Source organism: Neovison vison, chromosome 10 (assembly GCF_020171115.1).
Source record: "Neovison vison isolate M4711 chromosome 10, ASM_NN_V1, whole genome shotgun sequence".
Lineage (NCBI taxonomy): Eukaryota > Metazoa > Chordata > Mammalia > Carnivora > Mustelidae > Neogale > Neogale vison.
Genome location: NC_058100.1, coordinates 61,670,751 through 61,689,717, shown reverse-complemented (window position 1 = coordinate 61,689,717; position 18,967 = coordinate 61,670,751). Strand labels below are relative to the sequence as shown.

The following is an 18,967-nucleotide window of genomic DNA, read 5'->3' as shown; positions in this document are numbered from 1 at the left end:
GGAAAGAGACACATGCATGAAACAGGAGGGACATCAGGGGTGCTGGAGTGGGTGGGTGACAGGAAGACCAGGGACGAAGGTCAGAGAAGTCACCTGACCAAGGAGGCCTCTAAGGCCTTGGCTGTGGTCCAGCTTTCACTCAGAGTGGCAAGAGAAGCCACAGGAGATCTGCGAGCAGGAGTCTTGAACAAGAAGGGGCCATAAGACCTGATATCCAGCATCAGGCTGACCAATGCACCCCACCACTCCACGCCTTGTGGTCCCTTCTGCCTCCCTCCTGCATCATCTCAGAGCCCCGAGGCTCAACCCTCACCACAAGACATCACCTCCAAGAGATGGACCACCGGTTTTCCAACACCCACCTTCCAACCCTCCCTGACTGCATGTGGCACAGACTGTGACAGGGGCTTGCCTGCCCATGCCTCTGACTAGATCATGAGTTCTCAGTGCAAGAACTGTGCTCACCTTCTCACAAAACAAACTGAGGGTTGCTGGGGGGAGGGGGGTTGGGAGAAGGGGGGGGTTATGGACATTGGGGAGGGTATGTGCTTTGGTGAGTGCTGTGAAGTGTGTAAACCTGGCGATTCACAGACCTGTACCCCTGGGGATAAAAATATATGTTTATAAAAATTAAAAATTTAAAAATAAATAAATAAATAAAGAGACTGTCTTTTTCCATTGGAAAAAAAAAAAAAAAGAACTGTGCTCACCTGTTTGGTCCACCTGTGGCTGAGCACATAGCTGGGACCCCAGTAGAGAAATCAGAACTTGTCTTCCCGAATTATTTAATTACTATTAGAAGGAAAAAGAACCGTGCCCACCAAGCTCTCCCTGACATTGAAAACCAGAGCCTGGAGCCCATTGACCTGCCTTCTCTCTGAGTTTCCTGAATCCTGCACCTCCAGGGAAACGTACATCCAACCACAACCCATGAAAAAGCTCAGAACATGCTAGAACATTAACCTAGCTCTGCATGGAAGCCATGCTTGAATGGAGATCTAGAATTTTCAAAGAACCTGATGCGCCCCTGAGAGAAGAGCTACAGCCTGGGGTGGGGAACAGGAGGAGTGCACTCACTTGGCTGCCATGCCAAGTGTCCTGTTGGGTACAGATGCATTCCACCAGTGCGCTAGGAATGGAGGCTACAGGTGGGGAGAAGATACAGTCTTTGTCTTCAAAAGTCTATAGTCCATGGAGATTGCTGACAAATAAATATGCAGTTAGTGTCATGGGACAGATGTAAGACTGGAGGGCACATAGGACTTGTGTGAATAACTTGGAGGAGAGTCAGGAAGGGACTGTTCCCCACTGGCCCGCAGGTACATGGAAAGCACCCAGCATCATGAATCTATCACAGTACGCCAACGATGACAACAGATATGGCTTCACCCATATCATCACACAGGCTTCAAATACAAGTGTGACGACACTGGGTGTTTGGGGACAACACAGCAAAAAGGGAATTCCCATGTTCTGCTGTAGGAGCGTAAGTTGCTGTGTATTAACCACGTCTTTGTTTTCCGTGTTCCGACATGTTGACACGGGGCCTTGCTGACCATGGAGAGACGGCCCCTCCCCAAGATTAGTAAACCAGAGCCCACACACCCCACCACCTCCTCTACATGTTCTCACACTCTGGCCACTCCGGGCCTCCCCGCCTCCCAGCCACCTGGGGCTGCCCTGTGTGTCTCTTGAGACTTCCATGACTCCTGTTTCTAGAAAACCACGAGTGGGACAAGCTTCTTCTGCCTGATGGTCATTTCCTCCATCTGTGCATCCAACCACAGTGCACAGCCACAAAGCCTGGGCTCCCTTAAAGCATGCATGCCCCTTGGAGGGCGGCAGGCCAAGCCTCAGCTCCCAGAAGGCGCTCTGGTAGCGAAACGATGAGGCTCACACCTGGGAAGCAGCTGGGATGGGTCCCATTCTTATTAACTGGTCACATTCATGGCAGGTATTCTATGATGGTGGGAAATTGGGAGCAGCCTGGTGCAGGGGAAGTCACTCGGGGGAGCCCTGCAGCCCCCATCTAAGCATGTCTCCCTAATGGACAAGCTGAGACACAACGGGGCCAAGGCCACAGGAGTGGTTTCCTCTCTCCCCGCCAGCCTGGGGCAGTGATGCGCAGCAAGGGAACCTCGGAGGTAAAGTCCAGCTCCTCCATGGCGGTCACTCAGGGACATAGGCACAAAGCCACTAAGCTGTCTGAAGTTCGTGACTTTCAGGAGCCTCTGGTAGTGCTTTCAGAAAGACCTTCAGGGATTAATTACATTAAAAGTGCTATCTTCCTGACTTTTTTTTTTTTTCATTTCATCACCTTGCCTTTTCTCCTGTTTTAAGATTCTTCCCTTTAAAGCCACCCTCAGCGCAGCACAAACCAGATACTCAACGTTCACCCAGCATTCATTCAGCTTCCTTACAAACCTAACCCTGCAGCTCTTACACATGGCCTCTGCTTACTCGTTCAGCAAATACGTTTTCCGTCCCAGTGCAGAAGATGCTCTCCGGGCCATGGAGATCCAGGACGGAACAAACCAATGATGCTGGTCCTCCTGGAGCGCACATTCCACAGAGGGACACTGCTCATCCCCACTCCCCATGCTTCCAGACCGGAAAGGATGTCCTTCACCTGGGACGTTCCTGATGTTTCAGGACTTTTCTTCTGGAAATGGTTGCCATCTACCGGGTATCTCTAAGTTGACAGAGAGCAGGAACAAGGTCTTAATCTTCACATCCATCATGACGCCAAGGGCAACGATTCTCCGCTGAATGAAGGAAGGGCGTGTCTTTCCACAACCAGTGTGGCCAAAGCAGGCACTGGACATGCTTCAGTGAGTGATGGGGACATTTTCTCGGGGGACTTCCTGGCAGAGGACTTTGTAAATATTCACAGAGCCCCCACGTGTAGCCCTGCAGTGGACCTGGTACCACCAAGGACAGGGGTGGGTGCGGTCATGGGGCTGTCCTCAGTGGGGATGAGAGTTCTCAGTGGGGATGTCCATCCAGTCAGGGAGGTAAGAGAAGGCTCCCCTGGGACCAAGACTTCAAGAAGAAGCCCCATTCCGTGGGGGGGGGGGCAGTTACTGATGTTGCCCAGAACAGTGGCCATGTAGAGACCCAGATGGGTAGACCAAGGTACCTCTGGCCACTTCCTGCTGATAGTAGCCTGGCTGAGACCCTGCCCCAGCTCTCTGTGTGGGTGCCCAGGCTGGAACTGGGAGGTAGGGGAGGGCCGAGGGTGCCCACCCAGCTGCTAACTCCAGCAAAGGGCTCACGTACACGGGCATTATGCTACACGCAGACCCAGTGGACCACCCGGGCCAGACCCCCAAGGCACAGCGGTCCTCCCTTGTTCAGAGCTTCCTGAAAAACACTTTTCCTTTGAAGTTAAAAACCCCAGGCTCAATTGTAACCAACCAGGGGAGGGAAAGACAGACTTTAAAAACCCCATGCTTTTTTTTTAAGTTTTAACAAACTTAAACTTCAGAAAAACTTCAACAAAATGCCTGTTCTCTTGAGGATGAAAAAGTGACCCCTTACCGGGTACATGATGACATGCAACTCTTCCCCCCACGTTTCTACCAGAAAAACCTCTCCGGATGTTTAGCATTGCAAACTCTTTCCAGTAAGGTTCCAAAAGTAAGTAACTGTGCCGTTTTGTGTGTCTGGGTCACCATTAGCTCGGAAAGTGCTATTTTGACTCTTTCTTTTCTTCACAAGAATTGACTAATTACCATCTGCTTTTAATAGCACAAAGGTGACAAATGGGAAAACCATCAAAATCCTGAAGTGCCGCTCCACCGCCAATGCCTAAAATCCTCTCCTGCCCCCCTTGACCACACTCGATTCCACAGCTCTGGGTTGGGTCCTCACTCCGCCACCACGGGGCGCCCTATCTGTGCACCCTGTATAGTACATCCCCTGTGTGCCTGCCGGAGGCCAGCCCCACCTGCGCGGCAGCCGCATGGGGTTGGCAGGGACCACGCTCACAGGGATGCTTCCGCATCCACTCCACCTGCTTACGTGCGGAAGCTCCCACGTGGAAGGTTCGAACCGTGCGTAAATGCTGGTCTCCATGGAAACCTGACTTTTATGGTGCCAGGCTCCTATCCCACGATTTTCTTTTTTTAAAGAAGTTTACAGACTACAGCTTTCATTCTTCGTAGGGCGTGAGCCTAAGGTTTCCGTTGACCGCCCTGGGTGTTCACATGAGATTGTTTTTCCTTCACTGTCTGGTGGCTCTTGGATGGTTAACGCGTCCATGTCTTGCGTGCGCGCTTGGAGAGTGGCTCTGTGCCGTATTTGCAGATACTGTTACTCTGGGGCATCTGTGTTCTTGGGCGAGGTGAAGAAAACATGGGGTGGGCATGAAATACTGAATTTCTGTGAAAACTATTCCAAAGCTGCATTTGGAAATTCATAATTTACCCTCATATCCAGCCAGTGAGAAAAACACCTTGGACCCAAAAATCATCTTCTTAAAAAAGGTGATCTCAAAAGAATGCAATAGAAATATACCATGATATATATTACTTATGGGGCAATTTTAAATTTACTAGTAGCCACATTAAAACAAGCAATATGTGAAATTAACTTTGACAATGTATTTTCTTTAATTTAAGAGAGAGAGAAAGAGAGGACAGGGCAGGGGAAGCAGCAGGCAGGGAAAGAACCAGATTCCCCACTGAGCAGGGAGACAGATCTGGGGCTCGATCCCAGGACCCTCGGATCATGACTTGAGCGGAAGGCTTAACCATCTGAGCCACTCAGGCACCCCAATAATGTATCTTCTTTAGTTCCTTTTTGTGTTTGAAATAGCATCTCAGGGCGCTTGAGGGGTTCCATTTGTGAAGTGTCTGCCTTCAGCTCAGGTTGCGATCCCAGGGTCCTGGGTGAGAGCCTAGCATTGGGCTCCCGGCTCAGCGGGGAGTCTGCTTCCCCCTCTCCCTCTGCCTGCTCATGCTCTCTCTCACTCTTTCTCTCAAATAAATAAATAGAATATTTTTTAAAAAATAGCATCTCGGGGTGCCTGGGTGGCTCAGTGGGTTAAAGCCTCTGCCTTCGGCTCAGGTCATGATCCCAGGGTCCTGGAATCGAGCCCCGAATAGGGTTCTCTGCTCAGTGGGGAGCCTGCTTTCTCTCTCTCTCTCTCTCTGTCTACCTCTCTGCCTACTCATGATCTCTATCAAATAGATAAATAAAATCTTAAAAAAAAAAAAAAGTCTCTCAAGTAACCAGTATACAAAAGTGTTGAGATATTTGGTGTACTCTCTCACAGTCAGTTTTTGAACTCCAGCGTGCATTCTAGACCACGTGACAGTTGGAACCAGCCACAAAGTAGCTCTAAGAGCCAGGAGCGGTGCTGAGAGAGAACTTGAAGTGGCCAGAGCCAGCTTCCCAGGAAGCACGTAGAGCATACTCCCATTTCTGAGATTAATCTGAATTGTGCGGTCTGAGCATGTTTGCCATATTTTCCAAAACTCCAACAAATGAAAAACAGGGGTCCCAGATCTTTATTTGGCAGAAGGCCCAAATTCTGGGGCATCCAGGGAAATGCATTGGGGATTTTCCTGCCAAATAAAAAGAAAGTTGATTGTTTGTAGTATGGAGGAATGCTTGGCAGCTTAGCATTAGGAAAATATCTCTTTCATCTGCCCTGGGGCGGGGGGTGGGGGGGTGGGGGTGGGGGCATCATCTCCCCAGGGCTCCATCCAATGCCTGCCCCCTTCTGCTATACTCCAAGCTCTCTGGCCTCCTTGGCAGCCCTCAGAGGAAATGTGTCTCCTCCCCCACCTCAGTCCAGTTCCTTCCAGGCATTTTATCTGTTGTTCCTCATCTCCAAGTACCTCATCTCCAAGACTGCTGCTCCATGGAGCTGGTCACTACCACTCACTCCTGCCCAGGCTTCTCCAGGAGGAATCCACCCTCAGGTCTTGGTCCCTCGACCTCTGACCTGGCCCCTCCTGGCTCCCAGCCTCTGTCCAGGTTCATCTTCCTTTTTGCTCACCTGAATCACTGAACCAATCTCCTTGCTGGTCCCTCTCCAATCCTCACTTCTCCCCAATTTGCCCCCCACACTGCTTGCTGCCAGGCTGAGTTGCAAAATATAGATCCACTCAGGTCACTTCTTTCAGTTTCCAGACACTTCTGGACCCCTCCCTGTTGTCTACACAGTAGATTTTCAGCCCTCTCTGTAAGTAGAACTCCAGTTCTCCTCAATGAGGTGTTACCAAGAGCCCCAGGCTGTAGAGCAGGTAAAGCGTGAGCTGCTCTGGGGGCAGAGAGGCAGAGGAGGGGCTGGGACAGAGGCCTCTGGGCTGCAAAGCTGCCCACCGGGCCTGGGGCCCACAGCAGCTGCCGCAGTCCTGGAGTGGGAAGCTCTGCTCCCAGCCAGACATGGAGGTCCTCATGGAAGCCAGGCGTGGCCACAGTCCTGGTGTCATCACGTGGGGTCCAGGCTGCCCCTAAATTTCGTGCTAACAGCGCCTTGCGTGGAACCCTCCTGGGCTTCTCTCCTCTAGGGATTACGTTAAAGTCACTAACCACTTGTCACATCTGTGCCCCAGATGTGTTTCTCCTGGCAACGTGGTGGGCAAGGGCTCCAGATGACCTTCTAACCCTGTGCCACTATCAAGTTAAGACTGTGCCCTTCATTCAGTCAGCAACAGAGGGGGTGGGGAGGAGCCATCTCCAGCTCCACGAGGAATTCTGAGAACCCCCTGGGGGAAGCAAGAGGCCAAGAGCCCACAAGTGGGAATTTGACTCCTTGGGTTCTTGGCCTGGCTTTGCACCAAACTTGGGTTTTTCCATTTATCCCTACACTGCTACAGTCCTACTCCTCTTGGCATTATCATAAAGATAATTCTAATATTTATCAGGCAGCAACCACATGCCAGGCACTGCTGTAAGCATATTTCATGGATTAACTCATTTTTGCTTTACAGAACGAAGCACAGTGTTTACTGGACAGAACTCCCCTTTTCCAGTGACATTTGGAGCTGAAATCCACGGACAATCTCCAGCAGGGATGAAGAAGCCAGAACTTGAGCAGCGAAGCATCCAGTCGAGGGGACTCTGCAGGTTGCTGGCAGGGCTCCTGGCCCTTGGATGCCTGTGTTCCGTCCCCCATAACCCTGTTCTGCAGTGACAGGAAGCGGCTGGTACTGGCTGCAGCCCGATTTCCAGGCAGAAAAGTTTCCTAGGTGTTTTCCAAAGCTTTAACTAGAGCTAGGACACTCGAGTGTCAGCATGACTCAGTTCATACCTAAATAGCTCTTAATTTAAATTATTCCATTTCAGATGGAATTTGATTTTTTTTTTTTTAAAGTCACCTCTTAGTAAAAATTCACATCACAAAGGTATTTTTCTGGTGATGATATAAGTAGCACCAACAGAAATCTTGGGCTTCTGTTCCCATACGAATATGCTGATGGGTCCCTCTGAGGCTGCACTGTGGGTACATGGCCAGGTCTCAGATTTGTCTTAAGGACATGTTATCAATTCCTACCGGGCCTGCCTGAAAGGATTGTGCAAAGTTGGTAACTCACAGGGTCCTGCTTGGTCCTCTCCTGTAAGGAGTAACCATATTTGGAGAATATCGCCCAGAACTTTTCCCCACCGTACCCCAGACAAAGGAGCATAGCCAAGACCCACAGCACAGGATGAATAAGGAATTGCCCTAATTCTATTCTTTTCTTAAGCTGGGAAATCTGCAGAAACTTCTGTAAACCCATATATTCATTTAAGTCTCACAATTCTTAACTGAGGCCTCTCAGGACATCAACATAACAAATACTAATGCACTGAAGTGCAAAGCCCTTAGGGATAACTTTCTCTCACCCTCAGGACAGCTCCTCTCCTCCATTCCCCTTTTCCAGAACGCCAGAGACCACATAGGTGGAGAGTGGCTGAAGACACTCAGACTCACCTTTCCAGGATCAGATCTAGTGCTTTTCCCTGGACCTTAGGGAACCTCACCAAGGAAAAAAACACTCTCTCTCTTCCCAGATGACATGTTACTTTATATGGAAAACCCAAAAGACTCCACCCCCAAAGTACTAGAACTCATACAGCAATTCAGTAATGTGGCAACATAAAAATCAATGCACAGAAATCAGTTGCTTTCTTATACACTAACAATGAAAATACAGAAAGGGAAATTAGAGAATCAATTCCATTTACTTTAGCACCAAGAACCATAAGATACCTGGGAATAAACCTAACCAACGAGGTAAAGGATCTATACACGAGGAACTACAGAATATTCATGAAAGAAACTGAAGAAGACACAAAAAGATGGAAGACCATTCCATGCTCATGGATCGAAGAATGAACATTGTTAAAATGTCTATACTGCCCAGAGCAATCTAAACTTTCAATGCACCCCGATCAAAATTCCACCGGCATTTTTCGAAGTGCTGGAACAAACAATCCTAAAATTTGTATGGAACCAGAAAAGACCCAAATCACTAAGGAAATGTTGAAAAAGAAAAACAAAAGTGGGGGCATCACATTGCATGATTTCAAGCTATATTACAAAGCTGTGATACCCAAGACAGTATGGTACTGGCACAAAAACAGATGTACAGGCCAGTGGAACAGAGTAGAGTCCAGATATAGACCCACAACTTGACAGAGCAGGAAAAAATATACAATGGGAAAAAGACAGTCTCTTCAATAAATGGTGCTGGAAAAATTGGACAGCTTTGTATGAAACTCAACCATTCTCTTACACCATACAAAAAGATAACCTTGAAATGAATAAAAGACCTCAACGTGAAGCAGGAATCTATAAAAGTCCAGAGGATAACATGGACAGTAACCTCAACATCAGCCACAGCACCTTCTTTCGAGACACGTCTCCAAAGGCAAAGGAAATAAAAGTGAAAATGAGCTTTGGGGACTTCATCAAGATCAAAACTTCTTCACAGCAAAGGAAACAGTCAACAAAACAAAGAGGCAACCCATGGAATGGGAGAAGATATTTGCAAATGACACTACGGACAAAGGGTTGATATCCAAGATTTATAATGAACCCCTCAAACTCAGCACCCAAAAACCAGATAATCACGTCAAAAAATGGGCAGAAGACATGAACAGACACTTCTCCAAAGAAGACATACAAATGGCTAACAGACAGAAGAAAAAATGTTCATCATTAGCTATCAGGGAGATTCAAATCAAAACCACACTGAGATACCACCTTATACCAGTTTGAAGGGACAAAATTAGTAGGACAGGAAACAACCAAGTGTTGGAGAGGATGTGTAGAAAGGGGAACTCTCTTACACTGATGGTGGGAATACAAGCTGGTACAGCCACTTTGGAAAATAGTGTGGAGATTCCTCAAAAAATTAGAAATAGAGTTTCCCTATTACCTGCAATAGCACTACTGGGTATTTACCCCAAAGATACAGATGTAGCGAAAAGAAGAGCCATCTGTACCCCAATGTTCATAGTAGCAATGGCCACAATCGCCAAACTGTGGAAAGATCCAAGATGCCCTTCAACGGATGAATGGATAAAGAAGATATGGTCCATATATACTAGGGAGTATTATGCCTCCATCAGAAAGGATGAATACCCAAGTTTTGTATCAACATGGACAGGAATGGAGGAGATTATGTTGAGTAAATTAGTCAATTATATGGTTTCACTTACTTGTGGAGCATAAGGAATAACACGGAGGACATGGGGAGATGGAGAGGAGAAGGGAGTTGGGGTAAATCGGAGCGGGAGATGAACCATGAGAGACTGTGGACTCTGAAAAACAATCTGAGGGTTTTGGAGGGGCGGTGGGGGGGGTGGGAGGTTGGGTGAGCCTGGTGGTGGGTGTAATGGAGGGCACGTATTGCATGGAGCACTGTGTATGGTGCATAAACAATGAATCTTGGAAAACTGAAAAAGTAAAATAAAAAATTTTTTAAAACAACAAGGAAAAATAATCTCGCAAAACTGGAGAAAAGGGACTAAAAGCAATGGATGTGGGTTCAGCGGTAATTTGCTGATGCTATTTCAGAAGTGTGCACACATTCATATTTTGACAAAGGCAGTAATTGCTACACTAGGGAAAAAATAGACTAGTCTTTTTCCTGTTCTAAAGTTTAAAAAAAAAAAAGTAAATAAAACATACTGGGGCTTGCTAACTTAAACCGGCAAAAAGGTGGGGAAGTGTGTGAATGTGCTCCAGCCTCCGCTCACTTTGCATATAGGGCACCAAGACCATCCCCCGAGTTCCGTTCTGGAATGACCCCTTCACTAGATTCTCTTTAAATCCTGCTACTTGAAGGTATACAAATGCGAGGTCAATCCCTGCCTGAAATACTGGGGGCTCCTAGTGCCCCCTCAGCTTTTGGGCCCCTGATTCCTGCAGTCCCCTCCCCCTGGCCACGCAGGTGCCGGAAGGCCAGTGGTAGAGCAGCATTGTGAAGTGGGCAGAGCGTCACAGGCGTGGACCCGGGGGCCGGGGGTCGGAAGGCGGGGGGGGGGGGGGGAGTTGGGGGAGGTCCCAGCACCGCAGAGCCCGGGACCCTCGCTCACACGCCGGGCACGAGCATGGAGGGCTTGGGCCGCTTCTCCCCGCGCTGCGTCCTGGCCACGGGCGGGAAGCGCACGTCGGCTGCGCGGCTGCGTGGGCCCGGAGCTGGTACTGAGCCGTGCTTGGGCTCGGGGGCCACGACCCCGGGCGAGGTGAACGAGGTCGCGGCGCCCTGGCCCTACCCGCGCTGCGCACCCATCGCGGGGCCTCGCCGGCGCCGGTGCTCCCACTCGCCAAGGGAAAGCCGCAGCCTGACCGACGTGGCCACGAGGCCCCCAGACCGCACCAGGAGGCCCAAGCCCCGAGGCCGGCACCTAGAGGACGCCTGGGGCGAGCCAGGGCCCAAGCCTCACCCCAGAGGCGGCGCGCACAGCCCAGCCTGGCGGCGGCAGCCCCACCACCACAGCCCTCCAGCCCAGGGAGACTCACCCTCGCCTTACCCCGAGGGAGCATACACCCCCCTGAGCGGGATCTTTGGGGTGGAGAAGGCGCAGAGCGGAGACCAGTGGGCGGTGCCGCTGTGCAGGGGTCCAGGTCACTGGTCCCTGTCCTCGGCTCCCTCAGAGAAGTCTTCCGTGCCATCTCAAGAATTCAGGGCGCAGTCGGCGTGCGTGTGCGCCCATAAGAGGGACAGCAGTGATCTGCTGGAGTCGTTAGCCAGCCAACTCTCCCAGCCTTCAGTGTCCAGCAAAGAGATTCAGAGCCCGCACGCCCAGATGCTCAAGAGCAAGCTGGAGGAGGCGGTCATGTCCTCCAGGGACCAGAAGATCGTGGCCCTAGTGCTGACCCGGCTCCAGAAGGCCCAGAGGATGCGGGAGCTGCAGCAGCAGGCGGCCGTGGCCTGGGAGGAGCTGAAGCGCTCCGACCAGAAGGTGCAGATAACCTTGGAGAGGGAGCGCAAGCTGCTTCTGCAGGAGAGCCAGGAGCAGTGGCGGCAAAAGGAGCAGCGTGTCCGACGGCGGGACGGCAAAACCAGGAGGGCTCCCCGGTCTGCAGAGCATGCGGGCAGGGCGCTGCGGGAGAAACCGGAGCGAGCCCGGGCGGTGGCCGAGCCAGAGCCTACGCCCCGGAGGAGGACCCGAGAGCTGCTCTTGCAGGAGCCGGAGAGGATGGTGCAGGGCCTGCGAGAGCAGGACTGCCCGAAGCTGCAGGAGAAGCTGGAGCAGGGCTCTCACCGGAAGAACCTGCCCACCGCGGAGCCCCAGAAAAAGGTCCAGGAGACCAACCTCAGTTCCCTCGTCAACTACCAGGCCCGGAAGGTCCTGCTGGACTGCCAGGCCAAGGCTGAGGAGCTCCTGAGGAAGCTGTCCCTGGAGCAGAGCTCCCAGCGGCCCCACGAGATCCCGCAGGGCGGGCTGCACGAGCGCCCGAGGGAGCTGAGGGACAGGGCGCAGAAGCCGGAGGAGCGGCTGCAGCAGGTGCGGCGGCGCGCGCAGGCCGCGGAGGAGCAGACGTGCGCGCACAAGCGGCTGCTGGCGGAGCTGGCGGAGCAGAAGGGGCAGCAGGCCAGGAGCAACCTCCAGAGGGACATCAGGGACAAGGTGCAGCACATCCACGAGCTGAGCGTCCTGCGAGAGAAGAATCATCACATCCTGAAGCTGAAAGCCGAGAAGGAGGAGAAGTGCCACATCGCTGGCATCAAGGAGGCCATCCGGAAAAAGGAGCAGAGGATGGAGCAGATCTCCCGGGAAAAAGACGCCACCTTCGAGGAGTTCCAGAAGATCTCCAGGGCCTCCAGAAGAGACCACGCCCACGCGCTGGCCAGCAGCTTCCTGGACCGGAGGGCGCGCGAGACCCAGCGCGGGGCCGGGACACCGGGCTGCTGAGAACCGGGCATCAGCGACCCGCACAGTGGTGAGGGAGACGGGGGCAATGGATGCCCTCTATAATCTGATTATAACTGAACACTGATTTGAAAAAGTATATAAAATAGCTGCATGTTCCTCTCATGAACAAGTTCATTGATTCATGTGGGGAGCTGAGAGGGTTGGGGATAGAAATTTGGGGGTTTTAAGAAAATGACTTCTGATCAGAGTTTCGATTTAAATAGAAAATATTAGCTCTTCAGTAACCTTGGGAGCACACATCAGGCCCTTTTTTTTTTTTTTTTTTAAGATTTTATTTATTTGACAGACCACGAAAGAAGGAACACAAGCAGGGGTGTGGGAGAGGGAGAAGCCAGATATTGGCTGAGGAAGAAGCACGATATCCGGGCTTGATCTCAGGACCCTGGGATCATGAGTTGAGCCCAAGACAGACACTTAAGGACTGAGCCACCCAGGCACCCCCAGGCCCATTTTTGAGGAACTAAAGTCTGCAGGAGGGAATTCAGTTCTGAGTCATAAGTCTTTTCCTGTCCCAGAACTTACAAATTATAATTGGTATTTCCAAGGGATGCTTTGAGAGATGACAAATAAAATGATCAGTGTAAGGTGAGATGTGAGGTACTAGACAGAAGCAATCTCCAAGATAGAAAAGAGATTATGTGAATGGGTGAGTGGGGGGTAGATTTCTGTAAACAAGTGCATACTACATCCCCTCAGGTGTTTATAATGCACCTGAAAGTTTTAAAGGCTCTGAGAAGGCCTGCAGTAAAGAAATTTAATTGTTGAACCTAGAGTTTTACACAAACTGCGAACCCCTTTTTTCCTCGGATCACTCCATGAAACTGGTGTTCTGTGACATGTTTTGGATGATACTGCTGCTTCATCCAAGAGCTCGCTGGAATCTTCTGCTCTGATTCTTTGCACACTGCTCCTCTTTGGTCAGTCCTATCCAGTCTTTTGGAACAAAATTCAGTTGGAATCTATTTCTCCTCTGTCCCTCCTGAAGGAGGTGGATGATGTCATCTGTTCTACCCACATGGTGTCTAATTGACCTCACCAGCCCTGAATGAATGACTCAGCATGATTCAGGAGCATGACATTTTCAAATTAAGGAGCCACAAGCTGAGTAGGACTTAACCCATCACGTTGCAAAGCTTCTGTCAAAAAATTAGCCAGGTTTTTCTTCAAATATAAATTTGTCTTTTGAAAAGAGAGAACGAATAAGCCTGATTGTCTTACTAGGATTTTTTGAAATGACATGAAAGATAATCTGGTCAGGATTTTGATCAGAGATCATGATGAGACTCACATTCTCACTTTTTAAAAAATTTATTATTTATTTGAGAGTGTGTGGGAGTGGGGGATGGACAAGCAGACCCTCGCTGAGCTTGGGGCACAAGGCGGGGCTCAACCCCACAACCCCGAGATCATGATGTGAGTCAAAATCAAGAGTTGGTCCCTCCACAGATGGGGTCACCCAGGCACCCATATTCTCACGTAGTGGGGACGGGACCTTCTCCCTTTTTCGTGTCCTTTCCCCTGCCCTGGGAACCCCCAGTGAGGCCTCATTGGGCCCTCCCTCCTTTACTCAAAAAATGCTTCTATATCTTGCTTCAATTTCCACCTACTCTCTCCTCTTCCCTCGAGTTAATCCACTGTTCCAGCCACATGCTGCATGCATTCCCGGCATTGTGGGACAGCGCTGGATGCTTCAGACTTCCTGCGAATCTAACTCCTCCTCTTGATGCCGCTGATCTGTGGAGGAAGTTACCTTCCTGAGCCTCAGCTTGCTCATCTGTAAAACAAAGTTATAATTCATACTTGGGAGAGATGAGTAGATAATGAGCATAAGCTGCTCAGCACAGTGCCCAGAGCCCAATGCAGACAGTGTCGTCAAATGTTGCATTTTATTCTTGGTAATATTTGTGAGTTCCTCTTTCCCTGTCTCGACCCCCATTCATCAGACCCTGATTGGTGTCTCTGAGCCTCGTTTCCATTCTTCCTCCTCTGTGAGATGTGGGGCACCTGGGCTGCTGGCCCTGACGTCACCCTTCCCAGACAGACGGTCTGCATGGAGCACTCAAATATTGGGCTGGGTGGGGCACATCGATTCCGCGATCCAGTTCATGGCTTCCAAGCTCCACTCTCTGCTACAAGTCCAGGGTCACTGTCCAAGATATCATACCCATGCTCACCCCGGTGGTCAATATACAGTCAGGGAAACAGTCAAGCAGGTTGTTTTGTTTTGTTTTTTTAAGATTTTAGTTATTTATTTGACAAAGATCACAGTAGGCAGAGAGGCAGAGAGGCAGGCAGAGAGAGGAGGGGAAGCAGGCTCCCCTCTGAGCAGAGAGCCCGATGCGGGCCTTGATCTCAGGACCTTGAAATCATGACCTGAGCTGAAGGCAGAGGCTTAATCCACTGAGCCACCCAGGTGCCCCAAGCAGGTTGTTTTAACCCCACATCCCTATCCTATGATTTTATGCCACTAATATTCTCTGCTCTCTCCTCCAAGAAAGAAATGCATACTGTCATTCTTTTAGTCAATTGTTGGTGAATGTGATTGGAAACAATAATCAGTATAAAATCAGACTGACAGAAGATGGAATATACTTACTTTTCCCTATTACAACCTCAGAATAAATAAATGTATTTTCCCAGATACATATATACCCTAAAAATCACCTGTGAAACAAACACGGGAAGACTCTGAACGTGGAAAGAAGGCCGACAGGCCATGGACTCAGGACCTGAGGAACCGTATAGCGTGAATGCCCTGGGTTTCCGTACTACCGCATGTATCCCAGACCTGGAGCGGAAGAAGCAGGCAACCCAGAAGCACCGACAAGTCTCCTGTCCCTAGCCAAACCAGGAAAAGGGCAGCCTAATAAGACGGAAAACTTTCAGACAGTAGCTCTACTCCAGCCAAATACCACAGCAAACCCAGTGGCCCCCACCCCTATCCATGCCAAAAAAGACCTCTGCCATCACAGTTCCCCCGTGCCAGTGCAGACCAAACAGGGAGCTGAGGCTTCGAACCCCCACACCCACCCACCCACCCTCACTCACTGCCACCTCCACTACAGTCACCACGACCACCCACTCCCATGCCCGTGATCACCATGACCACCCACCACCACAACCATCACCACCCCCATGCAGTAACAGGGTGCCCCTCCCTCTTCCTGCCAGGTGGTGTCAGAAAAGGCTAGTGAACAGTGAGAAGTTTTGTCACCATCCATCCGTCAGGGAGTATCCATGAGGCCTCAAGGGGAGTGAGTACTTCCACCCTCCCCCAGCAGTGATGAGGAACCCCCACACACACCGCAGGTGGCACTGGAGCCTGGCTAGGAAACTCGACTTCTCCCTCCACCTGGCATTAATGAGGCCTCAACCTCCCTCCTTCTGGAGCAGTGAGAGAGGAAAACAGATAAGACAGAAGGTTTAAAGAAGATCTAGTCTTATGAAACTCAGAATGACCAGATTTCAACTGAAAATCACTTGTCATACCAAGAACCAAGAATATTTCAAATTGAATGAAAAAGACAACATGGGGATGACAAGTGGGAGAAATCGCTCAAGATTCTACAGCAGACACAATAAAAGTTCTTCTGTAAACAATTATGAACACACTTGAAACAACTGAAAAAAAAAAAAAAAAACTAAGTCTTGGCAAAGAGAAAGTCTCAGCAAAGAAATGAAAGGTATAAAGAATCACCAAATGGAAAGTTTATAGCTGGAAAACACAGCAGCAAAAATAAAAAGCTAAGTGGATAGGCTCCACAGCAGAAAGGAAAACAAAACCACCCAATCTGAGAAACAAAAAATTTGCCAAGGCAGGGGTAGGGGAGGGGGGAAGGTTTTGTGGACTTGTGGGCCTATAACAAAAGATCTAGTGTCACAGCAGGAAGGGAGGAGAAAGCAGGCAGGGCTCAAGGAAATAATGGCTTGAAAAATTTACAAACTTGGTAAACGAACTAACCTTACATATTCCAGATGTTGTGTGAACCCCAAAAAAGGGTAAACCCCCAGAAATGCGTAATGACACTCTTCGTCTGTTGGGTCCATGGTCAAAGGAGCGAGACTGATATAAAGTGAAGGTCAAGCAAAGCTTTATTTCGCGCCAAGCATCAAGAATCAAACTGACCTGCCAGGGCCGTCCCTTGCAAAGAGGTGACCTCTCTCTTCTTTACAGACTAGCTTTTAAGGGCAAAGGCCATGTGGTTGGGCCTGGCCACACACAGGTGACCAATGAGATTGTAACATAGAGAAAGCTACACAGTCCTGCTAGGTCACACATAAGTGACCAATTGAATTACAATTTACCCTATAGTATATATTTGAACTAGCCTATCATCTTGGTCAGAATTGGCGCCCAAAGAGCAGGGCCCATACTCCTTGGTAGCTAGGGAGACAGACACCACCGATCGGATACCTCCGTCTGGCCTGACCCACCCTTGTTTTTGTGCTTTGTTACCTGGGACTGGTTTCTGGTTGTTTTTTTTTGTTGTTTTTTTTTTAAGATTTTATTTATTTGACAGAGAGAAATCACAAGTAGATGGAGAGGCAGGCAGAGAGAGAGAGAGGGAAGCAGGCTCCCTGCTGAGCAGAGAGCCCAACGCGGGACTCGATCCCAGGACCCTGAGATCATGACCCGAGCCGAAGGCAGAGGATTTAACCCACTGAGCCACCCAGGCGCCCCGACTTGTTTTTAAGTAAGTTCCCTGAAGGGGGAGGGGCAGGGTCAGGACGGAGCTGCTCTGGCTAAATAGGCCCTTACATTAGTCAAATTTCTAAAACTGAAAAAAAGAAAAAATTCTTCTTTTAAAAGATTTTATTTATTGGGGCACCTGGGTGGCTCAGTGGGTTAAAGCCTCTGCCTTCACTCAGGTTCTCTGGGCTCTCTGCTCACTGGGGAGCCTGCTTCTTCCTCTCTCTCTGCCTGCCTCTTTGCCTACTTGTGATCTCTGTCTGTCAAATAAATAAATAAAATCTTAAAAAAAAGTAATTAAAAAATTTTAAAAAATAAAAGATTTTATTTATTTGAGAGAGAAAGAGCATAAGAGCAGGAGTGGGGGAAGGGAGAAGCAGACTCCCTGCTGAGCAGGGAGCCTGCTGCAGGGCTCAATCTCAGGACCCTGGAAATCAGGACTTGAGCCAAAGTCAGACGCTTAACCGACGGAGTCACCCAGGCACCCTAAAAAGAAGAAAAATATTGATCAAAAGAATGAGAAAACAAGCCACAGACTAGAAGAAAATATTTGCAAAATGGTGGCTATGTTTTAATACAAGAGAAACCCTCAAATTAGTTATCTAAGCTCCCACCTCAAGAATCTAGAAAAAAGCAAAGTTCACTCAAAGTAAGAATAAAATAACAAAAAAGCAGAAATCAATTAAACTAAAAACAAAAACAAAAACAGAGATTTTTGAAAAGTTAGATAAAATGGACAAACCTCTACCGACTGATAAAGAAAAAAGAGAAGACACAGATTCCACATCGTAAATGAAACCGCGATATCACTACAGACCCTAAAGACGTCAGAAGGGTAATAACGGGGGACAACTGTATACATGTAAATTTGAGAACTTAGATAAATGGACCAAGTCCTCCACAGACACAAACTACCACAACTCACCCAAGACAAAATAGATCACTTAAACTGTCAATAACTGCAAATAAAACTAAATTCATAATTTAAAAAACCCTCCCCCCAAATTCCCAGGCCCAGATGATTTCACTCAAGGATTTCACCAATACTTAGGGGCGCCCAGGTGGCTCAGTGGGCTGAGCATCTGACTTGGTTTGGGCTCAGGCCGTGGTCTCTGGTTGTGGTGTTGAGCCTGGGGCCAGCTCTGTGCTCAGCTCAGAGTCTGTCCCTCTCCCTCTGCCCTTGCCCCCCCCCCCTTGCACTCACTCTCTCTCTCTCTCTCTCACCCTCTCCCTGAAATAAATTAATTAAAATCTTCAAAAAAAAAAAAAAGAATTTCACAAACACTTAAGAGAGCTGACACCAACCTGCATAGCCTCTCACAGACAATAAAAGAGGAAGGACCCCTTCCGGTTCGTATCCGGAAGATAGTGGTACTATGAGACCCAACCAGACAAGGATAGAACGAAGCAAGCCAAAAACTGCACAAGGATGACTCTCATGAATGTAGACATAAAAGTCCCTAAGAAAACATCAGCAAATCACATTCAACAATGTATAAAAAGAATCACATGCCACAAGGACGTGCGATTTATTCCAAGAATTCAAGGCTGATCCATTCTTTAAAAACAGTCACCGTTATCAATAACTCACGTATTTCACAGGCTGAAGAAGGAAAATCACAAGAACGCATCAACAGATACGGAAAAAGCACTTAACGAAATTCAACACCCGTTCATGAGTAATCCTTTCAGAAAAATAGAGGGAAACTCCTCCGCTCAGTAAAGAGCATCTCCAAAAATTATTCCGCAAACGTTACAGCCAACAGTGAGAGAAGAATGCTGTGTCCCAGATCCGAAGCAAGGAAGAATGCCTGTTCTAGGGCTGGGTGGGGGAAGGAAATCAGAGATAAGATTAGAACAGAAGAGATAACACCAAGCTGCGGATGACAGGGT

The 18,967-nt window shown here is 49.2% G+C and overlaps 1 protein-coding gene across 1 annotated transcript; it reads left to right on the top strand.

The window, feature by feature from the left end:
- Positions 1-10,554: 10,554 nt before the first annotated feature.
- CCDC185 (coiled-coil domain containing 185) lies at positions 10,555-12,363 on the top strand. Its single transcript, XM_044266144.1, has one exon. It carries the CDS (start codon positions 10,555-10,557, stop codon positions 12,361-12,363), a length of 1,809 nt encoding a protein of 602 aa, XP_044122079.1.
- Positions 12,364-18,967: the final 6,604 nt, after the last annotated feature.

Bases quoted from the DNA above. Each gene is read 5' to 3' on its own strand.
- CCDC185 (XM_044266144.1), top strand. From the start codon at position 10,555: ATGGAGGGCTTGGGCCGCTTCTCCCCGCGCTGCGTCCTGGCCACGGGC.